The 22,692-nt window shown below is 42.5% G+C and overlaps 1 protein-coding gene across 2 annotated transcripts in view; it reads left to right on the top strand.

Annotated features, from left to right (window-relative positions):
• The window catches only part of stard9 (StAR-related lipid transfer (START) domain containing 9), a 56,254-nt gene that overhangs the window by 26,388 nt on the left and 7,174 nt on the right, over positions 1–22,692 (top strand). Inside the window, exons 4-22 of one of the 2 annotated variants that reach the window (XM_034675362.1) lie at positions 3,849–3,965; positions 4,428–4,460; positions 4,563–4,624; positions 6,125–6,237; positions 7,854–7,996; positions 8,175–8,242; positions 8,430–8,527; positions 8,678–8,893; positions 9,352–9,449; positions 9,540–9,617; positions 9,891–9,965; positions 11,379–11,558; positions 12,559–12,610; positions 12,935–13,060; positions 13,923–14,005; positions 14,218–14,279; positions 14,745–14,938; positions 15,127–15,601; positions 15,795–22,610. In XM_034675362.1, coding sequence (XP_034531253.1) covers positions 3,849–3,965; positions 4,428–4,460; positions 4,563–4,624; positions 6,125–6,237; positions 7,854–7,996; positions 8,175–8,242; positions 8,430–8,527; positions 8,678–8,893; positions 9,352–9,449; positions 9,540–9,617; positions 9,891–9,965; positions 11,379–11,558; positions 12,559–12,610; positions 12,935–13,060; positions 13,923–14,005; positions 14,218–14,279; positions 14,745–14,938; positions 15,127–15,601; positions 15,795–22,610 — 9,089 coding nt within the window. Of the gene's footprint in view, positions 1–3,848; positions 3,966–4,427; positions 4,461–4,562; positions 4,625–6,124; positions 6,238–7,853; positions 7,997–8,174; positions 8,243–8,429; positions 8,528–8,677; positions 8,894–9,351; positions 9,450–9,539; positions 9,618–9,887; positions 9,966–11,378; positions 11,559–12,558; positions 12,611–12,934; positions 13,061–13,922; positions 14,006–14,217; positions 14,280–14,744; positions 14,939–15,126; positions 15,602–15,794; positions 22,611–22,692 lie in introns of both variants that reach the window. The other variant, XM_034675361.1, reaches the window with a different exon arrangement.

Genomic DNA, 22,692 nt, shown 5'->3' with positions numbered 1-22,692 from the left:
AATCTGAATGCAAGAAGACTAAATCTTTGTATCTCAGTAAAAAGCATGGATTAGTTTTATGATAATAATAATAATAATTCATTTTATTTATAGGCGCCTTTCTGGACACCCAAAGTCACCTTACAACATAGCAATAATAAAAGCAACACTCAACAGTAAATAAATACATACATTAGAATAAAGATACAATACTAGAAAAGTGAAAGGGGAGGGGAAGTCATTCCAGTCCCAAAGAGATGGATTAGAGTGAGTATGCTTGACGGAAAAGGTGAGTTTTTAGGTGGGATTTAAAGGTGGTGGGAAGGGTGGAATTTTGTACGCACAGGGGGAGAGAGTTCCAGGGGCGGGGGGCCGAGCGGCTGAAGGCTCTCGACCCTATAGTGGTCAAGCGAGCAGGTGGGAGGGTGTACTTCAATTAGTTGATAAACATACATTTATGTGTACAGATTTATGTTTTCAAGCAAAACTTCCAAAGCAGTCTTTTTTTACCGCTTGATTATTGTAAACATTTACTGCTTTCTTCTTCTTCTCTGATAGCACATTAAACATTTAAGCGTTTTGAACTAAAACACTCATATTTATGCAACTCTAGTAGATAATGATGCTAATAAACATTCCAAGCAGGTACAAAACATTCATTATAACCTTTAAAAACCAAGTTGTCCAACCTTGGGTGTCAGTTTACAGACAGGTTTTTTGCTCTGTTAGTGGGTTACTGCAGTAAGATAAGACCTCTCTATGAGATCCACTCCACTGTGTCTGTGTTTAACATTTCACGATTCTCAGGGCTGTTGAATATTAACACATACATATTCACACACTCCTAAAGACAACCAGATGACCATCGAACCCTTTCAGGTTGCTTTCACAAGGCGCCGGCCTTTCAACCACATCCAACCTAAACCTATTCCCACCGTTTTGTAAGCCCAGAGTATACACAGGCTTAGCTCCAGGTTCTGGCTTCTCCTCCTGACTGAGCTTGGTGCTCACACACATTCACACACATGGGAGGTATGTTGAAACGGTTCCTGTGTTTGATCCTTTGAGATTGCAGTAGCTTTCAGAGCATTCCTCCCAATTTCTTCTGTGTACTCACCCCACCGGTATCTGTGGTCCAGGTCTGAGACCCCAAGGCCATGGGGAGGGGATCCCTCGCTGATCTCCAGGTTGTGTTTTGGTTCTGGGGGGGAATGTGCTGTGTCTCAGGTCTGGTCTGGATCAGGTTGCGGCCCCCCCCTCAAGGCCTTTGTTGCCTTTGGACTTATACAGCTTTTGGGTTGCAGATGAGGCCTCATGTCCTCAGGAAGTTGTTCTGATTCAGGATCTTTCTGCTCATCAAAAGAAAACACAACAATAGAGAGGACTGTAACCTTTATAAAGGGCGATGATGTGATTTTATGATCTTGGAGTCAGTTTTGCTTTGTAATGCTTTTTTAAAGATCCTGTGAGAAACCTTCAGTTGTGAAGATGTTGGCGCCCCATCTGGACACAAAGATCTTTTCCGATCTTGTCCTTTACATGCGAAGGTAGAGTTTTTTATGAAAAAGTTTGATTCTTCTGTCTTTTAAAAGTCTCATATCACCCATCACATGGGCAGTGGAAAATTTAACAAAAGTAGCATTCTGTCAATCACTCCTTCTGACACCAACCTCACCGCAGTGCTTTCAGACGTTAACAATACCCATATGAAAAAAGCTGGTACAAATAAGTGTGGATTAAAAAAGATTCAACAAAATTTGTATTGCAATATTATTTTTGAACAGTAGTGGGCGCTATCTGCATTTCTCTCTGCTTGTTCAACATCATTTAAGGCTGATTTATACTTCTGCGTCTCCCCTATGCAGCAGGGGCTGACGCGGACATGAGCACCACATACTTGTGCGTCGATGTGTCCGTGTCGTGCAGCAATGCTCCGCCGAAACACTTGAGGGCAGTGTGGTCTTTCTGATAGCTGGACACCTGCTTCCGGCCCCGCTACGATCTCTGTTTACTTTTCCACAGAGATTCAGAGCATGTTATGTTAATCTACAGCTGATACATGTTGCTGTTTATCGTACAGACATGATTACATGAAGAATAGAGAGGAGGAGATGAAATACATGGCTGATGTGCGGCTGATGTCCCGGATCCTGGAAGTCCTGTAAATGTGGGAAACATAATGCCGCTGAGTGGACCAATCACAGAGCTTGCGCCCTGCGTCGATTCTACACCTAGTTACGTTTTGGAGGAGGTGCATGTCAGCTACATGCGTCGGACTCTGTATAGGTACGGGACCTACGTGGACCCTCGGTGTAGGCTACGCCGTCAATTCAACGCAGAAGAATAAATCAGCCTTAAGTCTCTTGCGGTGCTCTCGTCATTCACTGGGTAGAGGATAACCGCCATGGCGGCAGCACGTGAAGACCTTGCAGATATGCTGATATTTCATATTTAATACTTTGATTTGGGAATCGTTCACATTCCATTTCTTTATAATTGTCCTGAAATTTTCCAACAAGTTATTTTTGTATGGTAATTTTAAGGTTTTTTTGCAAGGTTCTGAAACAAGTGCAGTGGTTTTATTTGAGTTACAACACACCTTAAAAATGAAAAGGGATTACTTTGTTTACAATGAAATATAAGAGAAAAAATATATATCGTAACTGTCCATATCTGAGAATTGAAACAGAATAATTATTCAAATATTGAGTTTAATACAGTTTCTTGAAAATGGTTAGAGAATCATGAGTGAATCGTATTGTGAACCCAAAATTGGGATTCGAATCAAATGGTGGGTTGAGTGTAACCTTACATCTCTAGTAGTATAAATTTCAGAGTGTTTCATAACCAGCTAAAAAACTCCTCACTGGAGCTTTAACTGTGATGCATTTTGCTGGGAAGTGTTTTTAATATTTTTATCTCAATTAAAGTGACGAGGATATCATCACATTTTTTTTCACATGCTAGGCTCTTTGCAAACACATTCAGTACATCCTCTAACATAGTGTTTTGATAGTGGTTCAATTAATAGGACAGGCTTACAAGCTTTAATTTGCTATCACATTGCAATAACTCTAACTAAGTTCAAGGTCACGCAAAACAGTCAAGCCTATACCAAGGCGATATACCATTTCTCACTGCAAACTAAAAATCAACGCATTAATGTTATAAACTCTAAAAACAAGTGGTTGTGATTCCAACTCATGCTAATAATCTCCAGACTCCGGCTCTCCAATGCAGACACAGAGAGAAGGAAAACAAGAGGCCTCAGTTGATTGTTTTGATTGGGACTCCCCCGGATCCTCCCGTCTCAGCACCATGCTTTTAGGCGAGGTTTATTTTCCTGACCCAGTCACTTTTCAAAGTCCTCCTACCCTCACATTTGTTTCTCTCACCAAAAAAACACACTGCAAAGTTGTTTACCCAGAGTGTTAGCTTACCTCCCTGCTCCTTTTTACCCAAGCACCTAAGCAGGAAGCAACGTAACCTTCCCGCCAGTGGCATGGTGCCACCGCATTGTGATCATGGAACCTTAGTGTAGAGCTACACTGATGTGAAAACATGATGTGATTAAAATCAAGGTCATTGTGTTCACTGTTAACTCCTAATCTGCTACTTTTCAGTAAACTCCCTCAGATGTGCCTGCATGTGTTTTTATTCTTAACACACTTCCATCATCAGTGTGTATATTTGAGTGTTTTCATCCTGAATCAACATCTTTATTAATTATCTTGACATTTTGAAAATAACAGTGAGTTGAATTCACGTGTCTGCCTCCACTTAGTTATTTTTAGACATCCTTTAAGCTGTCCTTCTTTGTGCATTTGTGATTGAAGGTGTGTGTGTGTGTGTCTGTCAATTCTACTCAGGTGTTCCAGGACCTGGGTGTGTCGGTGCTGTCTGGAGCTTCTGAGGGCTACAATGTGTGTCTATTTGCTTATGGCCAAACAGGATCTGGAAAGACTTACACCATGATGGGAACACAGGTGAGGAGAACACCCAAATCACTACATTAGATCATATTTATTTGCTTTTCACTTTGCACATGGCATTGTTTGACAAACTCAAACAATGCTGCACTGAAAATAAACACGTGCAGACTGTAGAAATGTTCCCATACCGCTTTTTCCCCAAAAAAAACTGAGTACCAATCCATCCAAATAAACACCATTATGTATCGGGATAAAGTAGAGCGAGCGGGTTGCGGATTAGACCCCCGACAGGGTGAGCTAATATGCACTAATCAGCACATATTAAGCTGTACTACCCGCTATACCTGATCCTGCATTAAGGGGGTACTGTAAGCATATAACATTGGCACTGATACTGGAACAACCTTAGCAAAACCTCTGCTCAGAAAGACGTCTCACTCTGACCCAGTTCTACATGAAAACTGTCAAAATACTTCTCCCATATCTTCTTCTTCTTCTTCTTCTCTGTGCTGTCAGGGCTCCATTGGATTGACACCTCGGATCTGTCAGGTACGTCAACGGATTGTTGCATTCAATATATACCAAGCCTTGATAATTCAACTACTTCAGAATCTGGCGTTGAAGTAAATTGCATTCATCCTCTTCTTACAGGGTCTCTTTAGGTCTGAAGACACTTTTCCTGACGGGCAGAACTCGAGCAGGGTGGAGATCAGGTAACGTGTGTTGATAGTCTTTCCCTTTTGAAATAATCGGATGTGGAAATTCAAATAAGACTGCACAGTTATGCTTCAAAGCTTCTGGCAGCACAGTGCAAATCACTAACTGGATTTTCTTGTCTGTGTGAAAGTGAACTTTTTGAAGGCAGTGTTAGTTTTACAACGTGTATTAGTCTTTCTGGGGTGTAGCTTCCTTTCTTCAACTCAGCTTTTTTCACATGCATGAAAAAAGTAGATAGATATACTTTATTTCAGACCCATAGCTCCATATCAGCACAAGAGTAATATAAAAGACTAAGAATAAGTAAAATACATGTCATCATATGACTACAGTTTACACATTCATTTTGATTAAAAAATAAAAAGGCATTTGTTCCAATGTTTCCAAAAGCAAGAAAAATACCTTGTGTCTCTTAATGTGGGCTGAGTGAGCTCATTCATTTTCTGAATCAGCGAAGCGACACATACATTTATACATCAAATTTCTCAGTACAGCATGAAACATAGGGACATTGTTTGATACAAACATAAAACTTGCACTGGTCCATCTTGGTAAGGAAAATTTGATTTGCATCATTATATGCTACTAGAAGCTTTTTCATTTTAGCTCTACTGCAACTGCACCACAAATGGGCAGTATAAAGAGGAATACAGTAAGCTCTAAAAAGCTCTGTTTTAACATTATCTGCACACATTGAAAATGTACGTGCCAGCATATTAGCCTGTGCATAAAGTAGAGATTTTGATATTTGTAGATTATTATCCAGAGTGTAGACTGTGCTTGTGGGGCCCTCAGAAGTCTGTAATATAGACCAGGGTTCCCAAAGTGGTACTCACTTCTAAAGTAATCTAAAACTCCAGATTTAACCCATTATTGTAAAAATAAGGACAAAAAAATGTTGTTAAATGTGAAATAAAACCTTCAAATTAAAAAAAAATGTCGTTGGTTTTCTGCCTTTCTGTGTTGCCAGGTGACTCCTAAAGTTAGGGTTAGTTAACAGTTAATTAACAATAAAATCAGTAGCAGAAGGTTAATTCAAAACAGCATGGGAACCACAAACCACATGTGTATATAGGTAGGTTCATTTTCTGCAGACCAGCTAAAGCAACATTTAATCACAGGTATTACTTCTAGGCCCAGTGGAGGTCACAAGTCTTTGGCACGAAAATGTTGGGGCTCGTGGGCTGATAAGTTTGGGAGCCCCTGATGTAGACTGTGTAACCATGACTATGACCTGGTTCAAATACAGCTATTGTCATATACTATTACCTCTTTTGTCTCTCCTGCTGTCTTCCAAATAAAGTGTCATGAGGGTAAACGTGCTGAATATGCAGTTTATGAACTCACCTCAAACAACTTGTGCTCTGTTGTCTGCCTCCTAGTCATGGTGTAGCTAACGTAGCCGTGTAAAGATCAGTCCTTGCATGAAGATATATGTGGTATGACATATGTGTGTGTGTTTATAGCAGTGTTGTCTCATCCCTCTGTCCCTGCAGCTTCCTTGAGATCTACAACGAGCGTGTGCGAGACCTGCTGAGAGGAGGAGAGCAGAAGAAGAGAGCCTCCCTGAGAGTACGGGAACACCCTGACAAAGGACCCTATGTTCAAGGTGAATGTTGCCCCCACCTGTTGCATGTTTTGCTTACTTTATTTGCCTGTAAAGTAATGTGGATTAAACGTGGGTAGTGATTCAAATTCAAAAAAACACAAATGCATGCTGATTTATCGATATGCATTTCTCCATTTCCAGAAAGTGAACCTGTGCAGGAAAGCTAGCAGCTAATGGATTGTGCAAAGTACAGTCCCAGAAACACAAAATAAGTAGAACTAATTAAACGGATTATGATCGAAATTCTGTATTCAAACATGACCCCACAGTTTCAGGTGTAATTGCAAAAATGGTTGAGCTCATAAATCAACACATCATTTCCACTTTCCGTCTTTCTCCGTCTGTTGAACTGATTAAGTACTTAACTAGAGGTCTAGAGGCTGCAAATTCTCATTACCCTGCCTGGATAATTTCACTCCGATTAAAATAAAACACTATTTTAAACAACCTTGCAGCAACCTTACGCATCAGACACAGTGTAACTTTTCATATTTGCAGATTTAAACTTTATGGTGTTATGATAAAGTGAGACTCCGAGAAATGTTTCATAAGCTTTTGTAGAATGTGTACAAACACACCACAGTAGTTTGTTATGTTAAAATAAGGTGTCTGAAGCACTTAGGATGAAGGGAGTGAGGATGAGAGTGGAAAACAAAGGTTGAATCTTGTGTCTCTACAATGTCATAGTTAGTTTTGTGAAGTTATGGGCTTGGATGGGAAACATGGCCTGCAGTGTTTTGAGTAATGCTCCTGTCTTGTAAGTTTAGTTTACAAGTCGCTGTGGTATGTGGTGAGAGAGGGATTTTGTTCCGTTGTTGCGTTTTTTGATCAGGTCCAAAATAGGCAGTCCTTGCTTTAATCCAGGGTCCTCTTTTAGCTTGTCTCTCCTCCTCTCTCTCTCTCTCTCTCTCTCTCTCTCTCTAGTCTCTTCATCTTTTTTTCTCTCTCTCATCCGCCAGCCTCTGTAGCCTTTAAAGCCCCACATCCACTCATTGTCTGTATCAGGAGAAATCCCAGTTGGACAGAGGAAGTGAAATCATTTCCTTGTGGTTCCAAGGAGAGCGCTTGAACACACACACACAAACACACACGCAAACACACACAACACATCAGGAACTCCATGACTCTCACACTATCAACATGTGTCCACTACATCATTTATTAATCCAGTTTTTGTAATTGAGTTTTCACATTAAGAACAAAAAATTAGGGAACTGTGTTAAAGCATCACGAGGCAGTGAAGGCACGTGTTCAACCGACACTTAGCGTGTGTGACTCACGCCACAAGTTAGAGCATCGTTAGAGTTGCTGCTGTGGGGAACATATTCCAGATGATGAGACATACTTCCTGTTTGTGTTTTTCACACGTCATTACTCCACTTCGTTTTTTAGTTTGTCTGAAAATCACAAACATTTTAACACACATGAATAAAAAGTGCTAAAGCTGGAGTCATTACTTCTGAGAGTTCCTGAGCCTGAATTCCACATGGATTACACTCCACAGTGAGAAGTAGGTCAATTAGCAGCTACATTATTAAACACTGACCCTCTTTGTTTATTTACTTTTGCGTTTTTCTTTCTCTGCTTTCTTTCTCTGTTTGTTTCTCTCTCACTAGACCTGTCCCAGCATGTGGTCTCCAACTGCAAGCAGGCTATGGATCTTTTGGAGGAGGGCATCGCCAACCGCATCACCGCAGCGACCCACAACCATGACGCCAGCAGCAGGTCCCACGCCATCTTCACCATCCAGTACACACAGGTCATTATCTTTGCCCAGTCGTCTTTCACACAGCTACACTCAAGATCTTCTGTCTAACTTTAGCCAACCTTGACTCCTCAGATCCTAGCACATATGTAATGTTGATATTATTTATTTTTAGCTGTAGCATCATAATCTTGTGCAAATTACAGCTTCATTACCCTTGTTTTTTCTGCAGGCAATCCTCGAAAACAACCTTCCTTCGGAGACTGTCAGCAAGATAAACCTGGTGGACTTGGCTGGGAGGTGAAACTGATATTTCCTTCTCTTTTTTTTCCATCACAATCTTTTGAGCCAAAGTCATTGACAAACCTGCCCCCTAGTGGATCTTGGCGATTGCCTTTAGATTAACTCGCACTCTTGAAGGATAATCACAGTCTTGTTGCTGCAACTGACATGAACCTCATGCTGTCTTTATGTCTGTGTCTAACAGTGAGCGTGCGGACCCCAATTACTGCAGGGACAGACTGACAGAGGGCTCAAACATCAACAAGTCACTGGTCACTTTAGGCATCGTCATATCTGCTCTTGGTAAATGATAGTTTGAATCAGTAAATCTAACATACACCTCCAAATATCCCTTCATTTCCTGCCACATTTTCCTGTTTTTCCACACAGTTTTCCCCTCAGTCCTTAAATCCCTCAACACTTGCTCCTTTTGTTCTCCCTCTGCCTCCACAGCCCAGAACTCCCAGATGTCGAGCAGCTGCCAGAGTATCAACAGCATGGCCTCTGAGGGCGATGGCAGCACGGTGGGCAGCCACAGCAGCTCCCTGTCAGGCGGAGGAGGAGGTGGTGGTGCAAGGAGGCACTGCTTTATCCCCTACAGAGACTCTGTCCTAACCTGGCTGCTGAAAGACAGCCTGGGCGGCAACTCCAAGACCATCATGATTGCAAGTAAGTGGGGTTGATGTTAGCCGTGCAAAAGGACCCATGGCTGTGAGTTTGCACATTTTGATTTGTTAACTTGACCTTGTATCCACCTGGAAACCTTATGTTTCTTAATGCTGTCACTGTTGTGTGTTAGTTTGACCCCCCTATATTTTAGAGCTGCTTGCATGCTCTTTAACTCAGATATATTTGATATTTCTCACAGCAGCCCTTTGTAATTGTAGCTGTTGCATTGCAAAATAGAAGATAATATAAAATGATAAAAAATCATTTTAGCCTAACCCATGCAAGATATTTTTTCTTGGATTTTGGATGGTTATTCTTTAAGTAATGGGTTGCAGTAGCCTGATCATACTGGGAAAACAATGGTACGTTCCCTTTAGTCCCACTTTTAATCTTACACACATGTCCTCTTTGATCAGAGCACTAATTGCTTTGTGTGTGTTTTTGTGTTTTTGTTGCAGCCGTATCGCCCTCAGCTAACAGTTACAACGAGACCCTCAGCACCCTGCGCTACGCCGCCCATGCCAGAAATATTGTCAACAAGCCTCGTGTTAACGAGGTCAGTGCCCGTTTCGAGTGTAATGACAGGACTAAATGTCTGAACAAAATGTTTTTCAGTAGGTTAATGTGTGCTGTGATCTCTGCGCAGGACGCCAATGTTCGGCTGATCAGGGAGCTGAGAGAGGAGATTGACAGGCTGAAGAGCATGCTGCTCAGCTTTGAGGAGGTATGGTGACCTTTTGCTGATAGAACATTGTGCTTGCTCTCCCAGGGACAAATCCTGCTGGTCCCCCATCAAAGAGCACACTCTTGGCACTATAAGGCTTTGAATATGAAAGATTCCCACATTTCAAGTTTTTCTTACAAATGTTTAGAGGAGTGCTTTGTGACATGTTTTATTCCCACGGGTGGTAAAGATTGAATTGCATTGAAGCATATGACATTTTCCTTTCACACGGTATGTTGACTGATTATTTTTCGTCCTCTCGGCTGACAGCAGCGGAACCCCAGTCCATCCCTGAGCGATGAGAGGGATGGAAATCTTTCTGACATCGTGCTGCAGAACGAGCTTAAGGTAACCAAGTATCGATGCAGAATGTTACACCTGCCAGGCATTGTCCTTGACACATCAAGTTAGAGAGCTTTCTTTAAGTTTTCTTTCCCAACAGATTTACACAAAGTTCACTGCTCTAACTACTCTTCTTGACACCTTCAACATCACTGCCCTACTGATTACTCTATCCTTACAAATGCATGCTGCAGCCAGGCATTATTCCTACAGATGGGTCTTGAATTTTAGCCTCTAATGAAGTAACAGTATTACCTAAGACAGAGGGATACAAATATTTTGTGCAGATGTATTGTTAAATTTTCTAAATATAATCTTAACAGATCATTCCAGTTATAAGATCTGTGTTTTCAAACTCAATCCTTGTATTATCCAGATTTTTTTTAGGGATGCATAAACTCAGAAAACTCTGATGTTAAAATTAACTAATTATAAAATTACAAAAATCTTGCACATGGTTCAACTTTGCAAAAAATATTTATTGGCAATGTTTCAGTCCAAGACCTTCGTCAGGCAAAACTGTGTTCCTACTCCTACACACTTGTCCCATGAAGTAGATGTGTGGTTCTTAAAAAATGAACAATTAAGCCAATTTTGATTCTATACATTTATTATTTATTGTGGCTTATTTTTATTGTTTTATTTTTGGGGCATTTTTGCCTTTATTTGATTGGACAGTTGAAAAGAGGAAGGGAATGTGGGAAGCAGAAAGTGGGACAAGACATGCAGCCAATTGTCGAGGCTGGGTGTCGAACTCACGACTGCTACGATGAGGACTATAGCCTCTGTACACTTAAACTGCTAGGCCAATGTTTTTGTTGTCAGTAATTCCCACATCATCATCAGGGCAGATATCTTCCAATTTTCTGTGGATTTTAAGATAGGTTCAGACTATTAACTTCTGCTGCAGAGACTTAATGAGAAGTGTTTTTAATAAAGAGTAGCAGAGGATTTGGCTGAGTAACCCTTGTTGATATTTCCTAATTTTAATATTTACAATAAGCTCCATTAAAAAAAAGTTCAATTCACTGTTAATTGTACAGGATTGACAGCACATTTTTCTGATTTTATGGAACCTGTGCTTAAATAGGTACATATCATGAGTTATTATATAAGGACTATCTTAATCTTATTATTCAGTATGTTTATTTTCTGACTTAAAACCGCTCTGAAGAAAAGTGAGGTAAACATTAAGGTTTGGACTTTTAAAATGTACAAATAAAGTCAGCTGAAAAAGGTACGATGATCTTTGATATTAAATATATCAGTGTTGTAAGCACAGGTAATGGAAATAGAGGTAGAGAAGGTGTTGCTGGTGCTAGCGCTCGTGTCCCTTATCACAAATACCTACCACTCTGGTTATAACTCCTTCTCTTAACTCCTTCCCTTATTGTCTTTTTTTCTTTGTCTAATCCTCAGGTGGAGCAGCTAACGAAGGATTGGTCGGAGAGCTGGAGAGACAAGAAGGAGCTGCTGGAGCAGTACAGTGTGGACATCAACAGAGAGCGAGCCGGTTTCCTCATTAACTCACTACAACCGCACCTGGTCGCTCTGGACAGAGATGTTCTCAGCACCGGGGTCGTGTTCTATCACCTGAGGGTACGGTTCATGGATAGAACTTTGTTGTATTTTGGTCACTTGATCGTCTCCTCTTGATGATGTCATTTCTCTATTGATTTCTGTCAGTACTTTGTTTTATATAAGAATATAAAGTAAGTATGAGAAATACGGGACTGAATGGAGAAGTTAACAGTGTTATTCATTGGTTGTTATATATGGAATCGATGTGGAACTAATCCCTAACTTTAACTCCCTGTTTCTGTCTACTTTTCTTTTCATCCCAAGAGACACATCACTCATTTGCACACGAGCTGTTTCTCTAAAAATACGCACTTGCATGAACAACATGTAACAAACTCCCTCAATCTAACGTTTGCATTTGCTCTTCTCCCCCCCCCCCATCTCTCAAGTTACTGATTTGTCAGCTGTCTCGACTAAAACTTTGAAATTTTCTTTTTTCCCCCCTATTAGATTCTCTCCCCTCCTCCCTCTGCTATTTCTCTCTGTTCTGCCACAAAAACTCTTGAGAAAAGGTGCGTTTCTTCTCTCTCTTCTTTTCAAATCTTACCCTCCAACTGTCCTGTCGATCTCCCGTCTCTCCCCGTGCGTACGTTTTCCGCAATGCATAAAGCTCAGTTGTGTAAGAGGCTCTTAGTTCTGAGGCTGGGACTCAGGGGAGCTTAAGCTGTCCTGATTCTGACAATGACAAGCGTACCCTTAGGCCTGACAATTACACTGTTTCCTGCATGTGAAGAGCTCAGGCCACCTGGGAGCACATGTGGTCTTGACACCATATAAGAAAGCCTTTTATCCCATTAGATAAGACTTCAAAGTAAACAAATGATATATATTTTCTGTCAGCTAAGTGGAGATTAGAAGAAAAGGGACAACAGTTGTCGGAGGATCATAGTGTCAAGTCATTGTAACTACTATTGCTTGTCTTTTGAGCAACACCAGCTTATGTCTTCATGCCAGATAGTTGTTTTGATGTTTTTGTTTGTGCAGACGTGGTTATAGCTGCTGTGTTTTTTCTTTACAGGAAGGAGTAACTCGCATAGGACCTCAGGAGCAGTCTGGGGACGCACAAATAGGTACTTTTTTGTCTCCATATATCCTTTTCCAGCTGCAAACATTCCTTTTCTAATTGGTTAATAAGTCTTTTTTTCTCAACTGCTGTAGATTACAATTATAGAAATCCAAGAAGCATCTTAAAACCAAGCATCATCTCAAAGGAGACATACAGAAAACAGAAAACATGCCCTGTAGCAGTAAACATGAAGCATATTCTATAATCTGATATACTGTAACTATTTAATGAGCATGCACAATGGAGCACAAAAAGCACTTTCTTACAGTGTAATAGCACAACTTACCACCTCAGCGTGTGTGATTGTGTTTGTGCTCCCTGTCTCCAGTACTGCAGGGCAGTGCCAGCTGTGAGATTGAAAACCGCGGAGGTGTTGTTACCCTGAGACCCCTTTCGGGCTGCGTCTGCCTGCTCAACGACAGAGAGGTCACCGAGCCCTGCAGACTGGCTCAAGGTAAGATCCTACCCTCAGTGGAACCGTTTTTCGGCACTGTTGTGTGCTTATTACATTTATTTTACGTGTCTTAAATGCACAAAATTTAACAGAGGTTGAATATTTTGTTTTCAAAGTGAGCAACAAAGAAGAATTGTAGCTTTACTTTTATCTGATTCAGCCTCACGGATATACAGACATGTCATTTTTTACCTGACTGAGAACAAGCACTTGTTTTTGTTTGAATATCCTGAGGCACATTTTTAAGCTTTTTGAAGACTACATCAAATGTAAGCATTGAAACAGAAGCGTATGATCCATATTGGACACACTTTTTAATAACTGTATTCTTACATGGTGAGAACAGCAGGATATGCTCATTTTAAGTCCTAGAATGTAGGTCAACGGTGTAACTTATTAAATTATGATCACGTATTGTTCATAGCAGAAGAAAATACCATGCACAAGCAGTATCAGCTGCATCACTTGAAGAACATCAGATTGAAAAAACATGATCTTTATCACTCATGACTTCTTCGACTAAGTGATGCTGTCAGCATAGACACAAAACCCCAATGATGCATAAAATCCGACCTGAGCAGCACTTGACACGCAGCATTAAGGCTGGTCATATGACCGCTGCACAATGCTGGATATCACATTAAGGTTAATGTAGAATTACACACTAGCTTGAAGATGCACAGATAAGACTTGATAACATATATGGGTTAATGTACAATTTAATATGCATGCATGCTCAAAGTGTACTGATAGTCTTTCCTGGTATAAACATAGATGCACACTCGTATACCCTGCAGCTCTAATCAGCATGAAGCTTCGGTGTGAGCGCAGCATGTGATGAAAGACATGTCTCTGTCTCTAGGGATGGTAATCACCTTGGGAGGAGAGCACAAGTTTCGTTTCAACCACCCGGCAGAGGCAGCCGTCCTCAGGGAACGCAGACGGGTGGGTGCTGCTCAGCTGGAAATGAAAAAGATGTTGGTTATGATTAATGATAATATTGATAATGAACTTTGGTTAATAAATTGTAATGAGAGGAAAGCATTACAATCTAATCATCTTTTTATACGACATACTGGATGAAAAAGTTAATTAATTGTTGTGATAGTTTTTTTATTTATGATATATAATAAATTGATCTTCTTTACCGTCCTTAGGCCAGTGAAAGCGGTATGACCTGCACCTACATCGACCTTTGCCCCCTGAGTCCTGACCACAGGTAAAAACTGTCCCCAAAATTGAATTCAGACCACAATACTCACCACTCTTAGAATATTCCTGTGGTGGAGAGAGACCTTATTCTGCCAACTCACTGCATACATATTTGATTGGAGGTACATGTGTTGAACCAGTGTTCATTCTGTGGAAATAGGGCAATGCTTCATGCATGTTTTAATTCAGCTGGTAGCGATGGCATGTGTTTCAATTTGCCTCCACCCTCGTGAACAATCCCAGTAAGCTGTTTCCGGGGCAGGCTCAGCTGCTGCTTGGTTACTGTTGAGTCTCTTAACTGGAAACCAACAACAGAAGGTTTCCAATTGAAACATGCCTAGTACTAAACATTACCTTGAAATTTAACATAGTTGAGTTAAAATAATCTCTTTTTTTGGGTTGTGTCTTAATACACTGATAGAGCTGTCTGTCAGAACATACTTTTTCCTGCATCTGTGCGTTTGTTTTGTAGTGTCGAAGACATAAAACTCCAAGGGCAGCTGGGTGACTGTCTCTCCCCCAGTGAGGAGCCTACTGCAAGGCAGCGTGTGGAGGAACAGCAGTGCTACGTGGAGAGTTTGCGTCAGGAGATTCACGCTGAACAGAGACAGGCTGAGAGAGAGCTGGAGAGGGAGCAGACCCATCTCCGACAGCAACACAATGAGAGTAAGCAGTCTTCCTGCCAAGCCACACTAAGAAAACAAATCACTGCTCATGATTACATGTGACACCTTTTAGATTCTAAGGCAATGTTCCAGGGTTTTAAAGCAAGATTGATTAAAAACACAAATTCATGATACCAAAAACAGCTGTCCAGCCCTCATGATTCTCTCTTGTATGTCTTTCTCAAACAGTCCAGCAGTGGATATTGCAAGAGAAACAGCGCCTAACAACTGTTGAGCAGAGACTCACCCAAGAGTCAGGAGTTCAAACAGACCTCATCCCTGAACCCCTCACCGAGCGACTCACAGGTCAGACACCTGAGGATCAGGAATGTCAGACTGTCGATCGGCTGCCGCTGGTGGTGAAGGCCAGGAAGAGGGCGGTGCATGACGAGCTCCTCAAGCATCACTCCCTTTGCCGCGCAGAGAGCCGCATCAGGCGTAAAAGGTTGCACTATCAGCTGGAAAGAATTGCCCGCAAGCGGCATCTGTTGGAAGCTAAGAGGGAATTGCAACGGCTGGAAAGGGACCTGCCTCCAGGACCGGACAGCCCCGATTCCCCTGAGTCCCCAACAAAAATCAGAGGAAGACAGTTTGTCTCTCGTAGGCACTCATTCTCTGCAGATATATTGTCCCGGCTCTATCCACAGAACACGCCCATCTTCAGGTGAACATAAAACTTGTATAGTTGTTTAAAGGATGCAAACTTCTTTGCTTACTTAACAGGGGATATAACATTGTAAATTACTCATCAGTTTAGTTTTTCCCTCAGCTGGCTTGTGTTTTCTTCAACCTTACATAAAAGTAATTTCCCCAAATATAGATCCTTAATATGTATGTTTGGTTTCTTTTCTCAACAGACACTTCCTCAAGAGAAACAGATCCACAGAACTGACTTCAAATTCCTCCTCAACCTCAGACTCCATCGGCAGCAGGAAATGGGTTTCAGATGAGTGTCTTCCTCGTGAAAGAACCCAGAGTTGTTCTGCTACGATCTTCTCAGGACAGAGTCAGGACAGCAGGAGCAGAGTAAGCTCCTGTGAGAGCGTTAGACCAACTGTCAAAGATGAGCCCAGAGCTCAGCCCTGCAGGGATCGACCAGAAAGAAAACCTCTGCTCCCAAACCGAGACCTGACCTTTAAGAACAGGTCAGATCAGAACTCAGCGATCAGCCTGAAGTCACCCGTTGGAACTGCTATGCAGCCAATCAGCAAAGAAAATGTACAAGAACCCAAAATGAGTGAGCCAAGCTGTCAGATTCTCTCTTGCACTAATGAGAAAACACCATCCTTTCCAAGTAACAATGGACTAGAACCCATCAGAAAGACTTTGTCTCATTCTGTAGGGCCCAGGTTAAAAACTGCTCTTTATAAAGTGTTCAAGAAACCACCACCAGGTGCAAATGGAGGAAGAGGCCCCAAACCTTTGGGGAGGATAGCCAGCAAATTTAACGGGAGACAAAGAAAAGAGGGGGGCATTAAAGACGCCAAGATGAGCAGAAGCAAATGTGCTGTTAAAACAGCCGTCTCATGTGAAGACCTTGACCAAAGCACTCAGTTTGAGGATGCTAGGCAGAGGCGATGGCATAGTACTGAGGCTTTAATGAAGACTAGCAGATGGTTGGAGAACCAGCAGGGATTGATTGGATGGGAAGAAGAGCAAGACGACAAGGATGAAGGAATGTCAGACTGTGAGAGCCTCTTCTCCCTTGATTCTCTGTCATCTGCTTATGCTATAGCTTTAGCAGAGCAGCTTAAGCAAGAGGAGGCAGCTCAGAGTGAAACAGAAAGTGAGGACAGTCAGATGTCTAAAGATTCACTGGCTGTGGAAAGCAGTAGGAAATTCTCACTGGTAGAGCGGTTTAGCCAAACATTGGTGCCAACCTACTCATTGGTGACAGATGGCTCCAATTCATCTATACAGCATAATGGAAAAGCAGGGAAGAGTTTAGCTGGGAACAGCTGTCACAAACCTCAGGAAATCCCACTAGAGGAGTACCAGAGACAGCGAGGCTCTCATAGATCAAGTCACCATGGTGCAACGAGGCAGCCTCCTCCCCACAACCAATTAGTGGCAGATTCCAGGTGCAGAGACACTGTACACAAATTGATTGAAGACTCTGGGAGCATGCAGACTGTTTTGACCGTTAGCCCACGATCCCTGAGCAGCTGCAGCACAAAGGAGCCAGAAAACATGCTGGCTCTCACTGATGCTTGGTCCTCCACAGATGCAGCAGACAGTCCCAGGATTCACAGAGATTCTCTTCCTTTCCAAAGGAAAAATATTCTCAGTGGCATAGAGAATAGCAGTAGTAGCAGTCCCAGTCCAACCAGTACACATATCTTGGACTCTCAGAGTGACTCTAGAAGCTGCAGCTCAGCGTCCACCAGCTCTGAGGGTGCACATGTGACAGTGCAGGAACACAGTGCTGGATTTTCAAGGGGAACATCAGAGACATTCGATTTTCAAGACTCTCAAATTCTAACAACAAAACATGAAACTTTGAAGGAGGTAGGATGTTGTGTTGAACATCTGGGAGAAAAAGAGTATGTGGGAAAAGCCTACGATGATACTTCTAATCACAGCAACAACATAAGTCCAGCATCCTTACCTGCCTTGAATCAAACCATGTGTTTGTCACCAAGTGGGGTCCACCACATTAAAGAACAAGCCTCTCATGTCACAGTTCTCCAGGTCTTCACAGATCAGCCTGAATTAGTGGCAGCTGATGTTGCAATGTCCTCCGAAACTGAAATTTATCATCAATTGGTTACACATTTCTCCGCAAGTCCTACCAACCAAGGTCAAGTTTTGAGAAAGAATTCTGACCTTGAAAGTGCCTTCAAGCCGTCAATTGAAGATGCTGAGCTGTGCAATCTAGATTGTTCAACAGAAATGTTGAAAGATTTTCAGCAATATGACTTTGGGAATACCAATTTTCTAACAAAGGACCAAACGTTGGATAAAGCTGAAACCAAAGGCACTGAGCCGTACATTGCTCTACAGCGGGAGCTTGTTAAATCGGCTTGTAAAAATTCCAGGAAGAGGAACAAAGACCAACAGGATTCTTTCATGGGCAGCCTGAAAATACCAAAATGGACCAAATGCAAAGAGTCGGTAACTTTGTGCCTTACACCAATTGGCAGCCAAGATGGTATTTGGCCTGATGACAACAATAACACCAGTGACTCAAAAGAGGAGCAATCTTCTGTGGAAGCTGACAGCCGTGAATTTGATTCCATTTGTGTTGATGGCAGAAAAAGACAGGACAGCGCGGCTTCAGTGGTGTCGCCAGTTTATGATCCCATAAGCGGGAAACTTGGGCCCAGTCGTCAGATCTTTGAGGACTTTGAATGTGTTAACAAATGTTCTCAGGGTGGTACCTCCGTAGGGGAGAGAATGCTGGTTAAAACGGTTGGTGTAACAATAAAGGACATACCTGCAGAAACAAAAGGAGACCAATGCCAAACTGATTACCCCAGAAAATATCAAGAAGGTAGAAAACACATATGCAAGTCTGATGCAATTTGTAGCGCCATTGATCTGAGGATTTCAGAAGTGGTGAAAGAGCACATGAGATTGTCATTGAATGGCCGCACTGTTGAGAAGCAGAGCAGGAGCAAAAGCCTGAATGCTTTATGTTCTGCAGTTCATCTTGGCTGTAATAGTGATCAGAATACAGTGACAGAAAAAGAAGTGAGAGATCATATGAGTAAGCCACTGAAAGATGAAGGAACCTTTGGTGGACCCAATTTCCTTGACAGGATGAAAGGTGAAAGCATTGTGGAAAAAAGTGAGAACCTTGATCAGATTGATCCATCAGATCAACCAGCTGAATTGATGACTGCCCATGAGAACAGCACACTAAAACCATCTGACGTGATGCAGAAGATTGACCAGGGTCAAACATTTTGTGATGGAACATCAAACAAGCCAACAGTTGATCATCTAGTTGTCGATTTCCAAAACTTCTCTGACAAAGAGAACACCCAACCAAACCCAACAGCAGATAACCAGAAAGAGTCTGAGCACTCTAGCAGCCCCAGTTTGGAACAAAATGGTTTGTCCTCAAGAGTTTCTCATGAAATCACCATGGAGAAAGATGCTTTTCTTCAAGAAATGAATGTCACAGGTGAACAGAAAGTGAGATCAACTAGTTTCTTTAACGTCAAGGATCCATGCGCTCATGAATTGGGAACCCAGAGGGGTTTTGATGCCTCTGACGTGAATCCTCATTTCCCACAACTTCAACAAACACCCGATGAAACACCTTTTACCAATGGTCATACAAAGGAAAACTGTGGCTGTAACCAAGTCAAGGATATCAGTGTTGAAGCCATAGCTTGTGTTGAAGGTGAAGATGGTTACTCTTACGAACAAAGCTCACAAAGTACACTTCAGCCTCTCAGAAATCAATCTGAAGTATCTGGAGCTGTAAAGTTATCATCTGATGAACCACATAACACCGACAAGAACACAAACACTCATGAGAGTGCATCAATAAAAGGCTTTCCTGTTACTCCTGGGGGAATTGGTGATTCTGAGAACACAGCTGGAGGTAAGAGTTGTGTCGCAGCACAAGATCGACCTAGCTGTGTACAGACTTGTTCAAACAACTCAGCCCAGACTTGTGATGTCAGTACAAATTACAGCAACATTGAACACTTATCAAAGTCACTGTGCCACTTTGATAAAGATACTCAAATTGACAGCCAACAACGTTGTGTAATCAAAGATGAGATGTTTACCAACCAATCTGAAGCTCAGGTTCATAAAGTCTTCTCAGAACAGGAAGTAAGTCCAATCAGTTCTGTGGAGCCAGAACCCAGAGTACCCAAGGAAAATGTCATTCAAAATACAAGTTGCTTTAGACAAGTTCAGCGAAACACATGTGGTGATAAACATCCAAATTCTGCTCTTATGTCTAAAAAGGCAAGATCGAAGAGATTCAGAAGGTCTAAGATCCAGACTCATCCAAGCTCTTCCTCAGAATCCTCCCTTAAATCATCAGATGCAGATGAGGAAGATGACAATGACACCAGAATGCTTTACACTCGTCTCTCATCTAAATATGTGAAACTTGGACATCAGAGCAATGGCAAGCAGGAGACGAGACAGGTTGAAAGAATCAATGAATATATTTCTTCTACAGTGTTGGCAAGCAAATCCAAAATCAATACTTGTTCTGGTGTAACTCTAGATAGAAGGGAAAGACGCTCTCTACCCTCTCAAGGAATGTCACAAAAGACTGAAAAAATCTCCCTGTATGCAAGGAAAGGGGAAACAGAACATACACTCAAGGGTCAAGACTCCCCTATGCACTTTGCCTCCAGTGACATCAACCCTTTTGTCCACCAATGGCAAGGAGATGACGCAGATCAACACTGCTTCAAGAACCCAGCGTTTGGAAGTGCTGCTGACCTCACATGTAAATCTCCACTTTTGAACAGCACGGAGAAACGAATCACAAGATGCTGCAGCGTTGATAATGGTTTGAACGGGCAGAACTCGCCTTTCAATTCCCATCTGAGCACCTATGCCACCAACAAGGGGCTCTCCAGCACGCTCAGCAGTATGGAGGACTATAAGGAAGAGAAGAGCAAAACATCGCACCCCTCTCAGCAGGCTTCTGTTGACACTGGCAGTCATCTGGTCAGTCTTACAGCAACTGAAAGTTCTCTGAGTAATGACGCTACTAGTGGTGTTGGTAACAACTCCAGTCGGGTGGATGAAATCATGTTTGTTTACTCTGAACAAGAGTCCCAGTCAAGTGAAACACAGACACAAAGAAGTATGTGTGAAAATGGCACCCAAACTGAGCATTGCCTTCCTACGTTAAAAACTGGCAACAGTGACGGTGCTCCAAAGAGGAAAGAGCGCCACAAAAGGAGCAAAACAGATGGACCTGCAACTCAGAAAACCAAAGTGGACATTAAAGAATCTCCAACATGGGCCAGTATGGAAAGCATGTCTGCTCACCTCTCAAAGCTGATCAACAGCACCTCAGACATGCTGGAGGATGTTCAGGGAATGAGGTCAGGAGAGACCCTCAACTCCACTCCAAAGAGGAGCTTTAACTTGTCGAATATGACCATGTCTGATGTTGACTGCTCCAAAAGAGAGTGCTCAACTCAAGCATCCATAGATGTTGCAGTCCAGACGGATGGATCTTCACCGATCGAGAAAGATTCTAGTGTTCCTCAAACGCCCAGTGCAGCAACCAAACCTCATGAAGTCAATGTGATAGTCAAAGTGATTGGTTCTGAGGTTGTCAGCGTGTCTCAAGACAAGAAAGTGCACTGTGTGGTGAAGACAGATGAGAGGATGCAGAGTATGCCCAACCTGAGCCATTCTTCAGCACAAATCTCTGACTCTCAATCAGAGAATAGCCCATCATCTTCTTTGAAGACTGCTGGTGAATGTCAAAGACGCGTGAAATCAGCTTCTTCTAGATTCTCAAAGCAAAGCCCGCCTCAGGCACTGGACCAGAAACGTAATGCGATATCTGAAATGACCCGAAGATCATCAAAGAAACATGAAAATCTTAGTCCCCGTTTGAGGAATGATGTTAAACAAGCAACATACACAGACCGGGCATCCTCTCCGATAATGACGGTGGCAGCGAGACTACGCGTGAAGCAGAAAGGAAACCAATCAACATGGTATCCCTCTAAGTACCAGGATAGACATAAAGACAGTAATTCTGAAAGAGACAGCCTCACTGTGCCCTCGAGCAAAGCGTCAGGATCCACTACTGTTTCAGAGTTTGACAAAATGCCCAGACAGGATTATGATGCTTCATCCTGTAAATCAGAATCCTTATCCCGGGATAAAGTGAGTGAAATAAGTTGCATAAGCCCCAAAGACTCTGATAAAAGCTCTGTAGGCCTGACGTCATCTCTGGATGTATACTCGGACAGCAGCAGGAGAAATGTCAGCTATAAAGGAGACGGATCCAAAAGACACTCCTATCAGGAGTGGAGGACTTCAACAGAAGGTTTTACTGTGCAGGGCCAAATCTCCCTCATATTAAGACCAACTGATGGGCACAAAGTGAGACGTTCAGAAACATCCAGCTACAGAGGAGCTGCAGTTGAGACTTTAGATTCTTACAATGATTCCTACAACCCGTCCCCAGCGAGCGACGGGGCTGTTCAGCTTCAGGAGGACGATATGGTGTCACTGGCACCCAGCGAATGCAACACAGACATCCTCGTGAACATCAAACCTGTCGCAAACATCTCCCCGCGTCAAGACCAAAAGACATACCCGGAAGACCTGCCCATGCACAATAAGTTCAACAACTGGTCAGGCATCAGCCACCAGCAATCAAAACCCTCCAACAAACAGGCCACGCTCCTTCCCAAAGACAACGTCAAGAGCAGGAAGAGCGCAGAGTGGGGTGAGATGGAGAGTTACGGCTCACACGTTGAGTCCATGGTGCAGGGTGACCGAAGAGTGAGAGAGATAGAGAGGCTGAGACAGGAGAGAGAGCAGGTGATGGCGACGGTCAACCTCAGCATGAACCCCACGCCGCTGACTGTGGAGCTCACAGAGGCCAAGCTACATTACGGTCTTGGAGAGACAGATACACTGTTGAAGATGCTATCCCCGAGGTCATCAGAGGAACCTGAAACAACAACGTCTGCACCAAGCAAACAGCAGCTGTATGACAAGTGAGGAGAGCTCTTGATTCTAAATGGTTCCCTTTCTCTAAACCTACATTGCCAAAAGTTTTTGCACAGTTAGTTTCAACCC

The sequence above is a fragment of the Notolabrus celidotus genome, chromosome 22, assembly GCF_009762535.1.
Source record: "Notolabrus celidotus isolate fNotCel1 chromosome 22, fNotCel1.pri, whole genome shotgun sequence".
Taxonomy (NCBI): Eukaryota; Metazoa; Chordata; class Actinopteri; order Labriformes; family Labridae; genus Notolabrus; species Notolabrus celidotus.
This window is presented reverse-complemented; position numbering and strand designations above follow the sequence as displayed.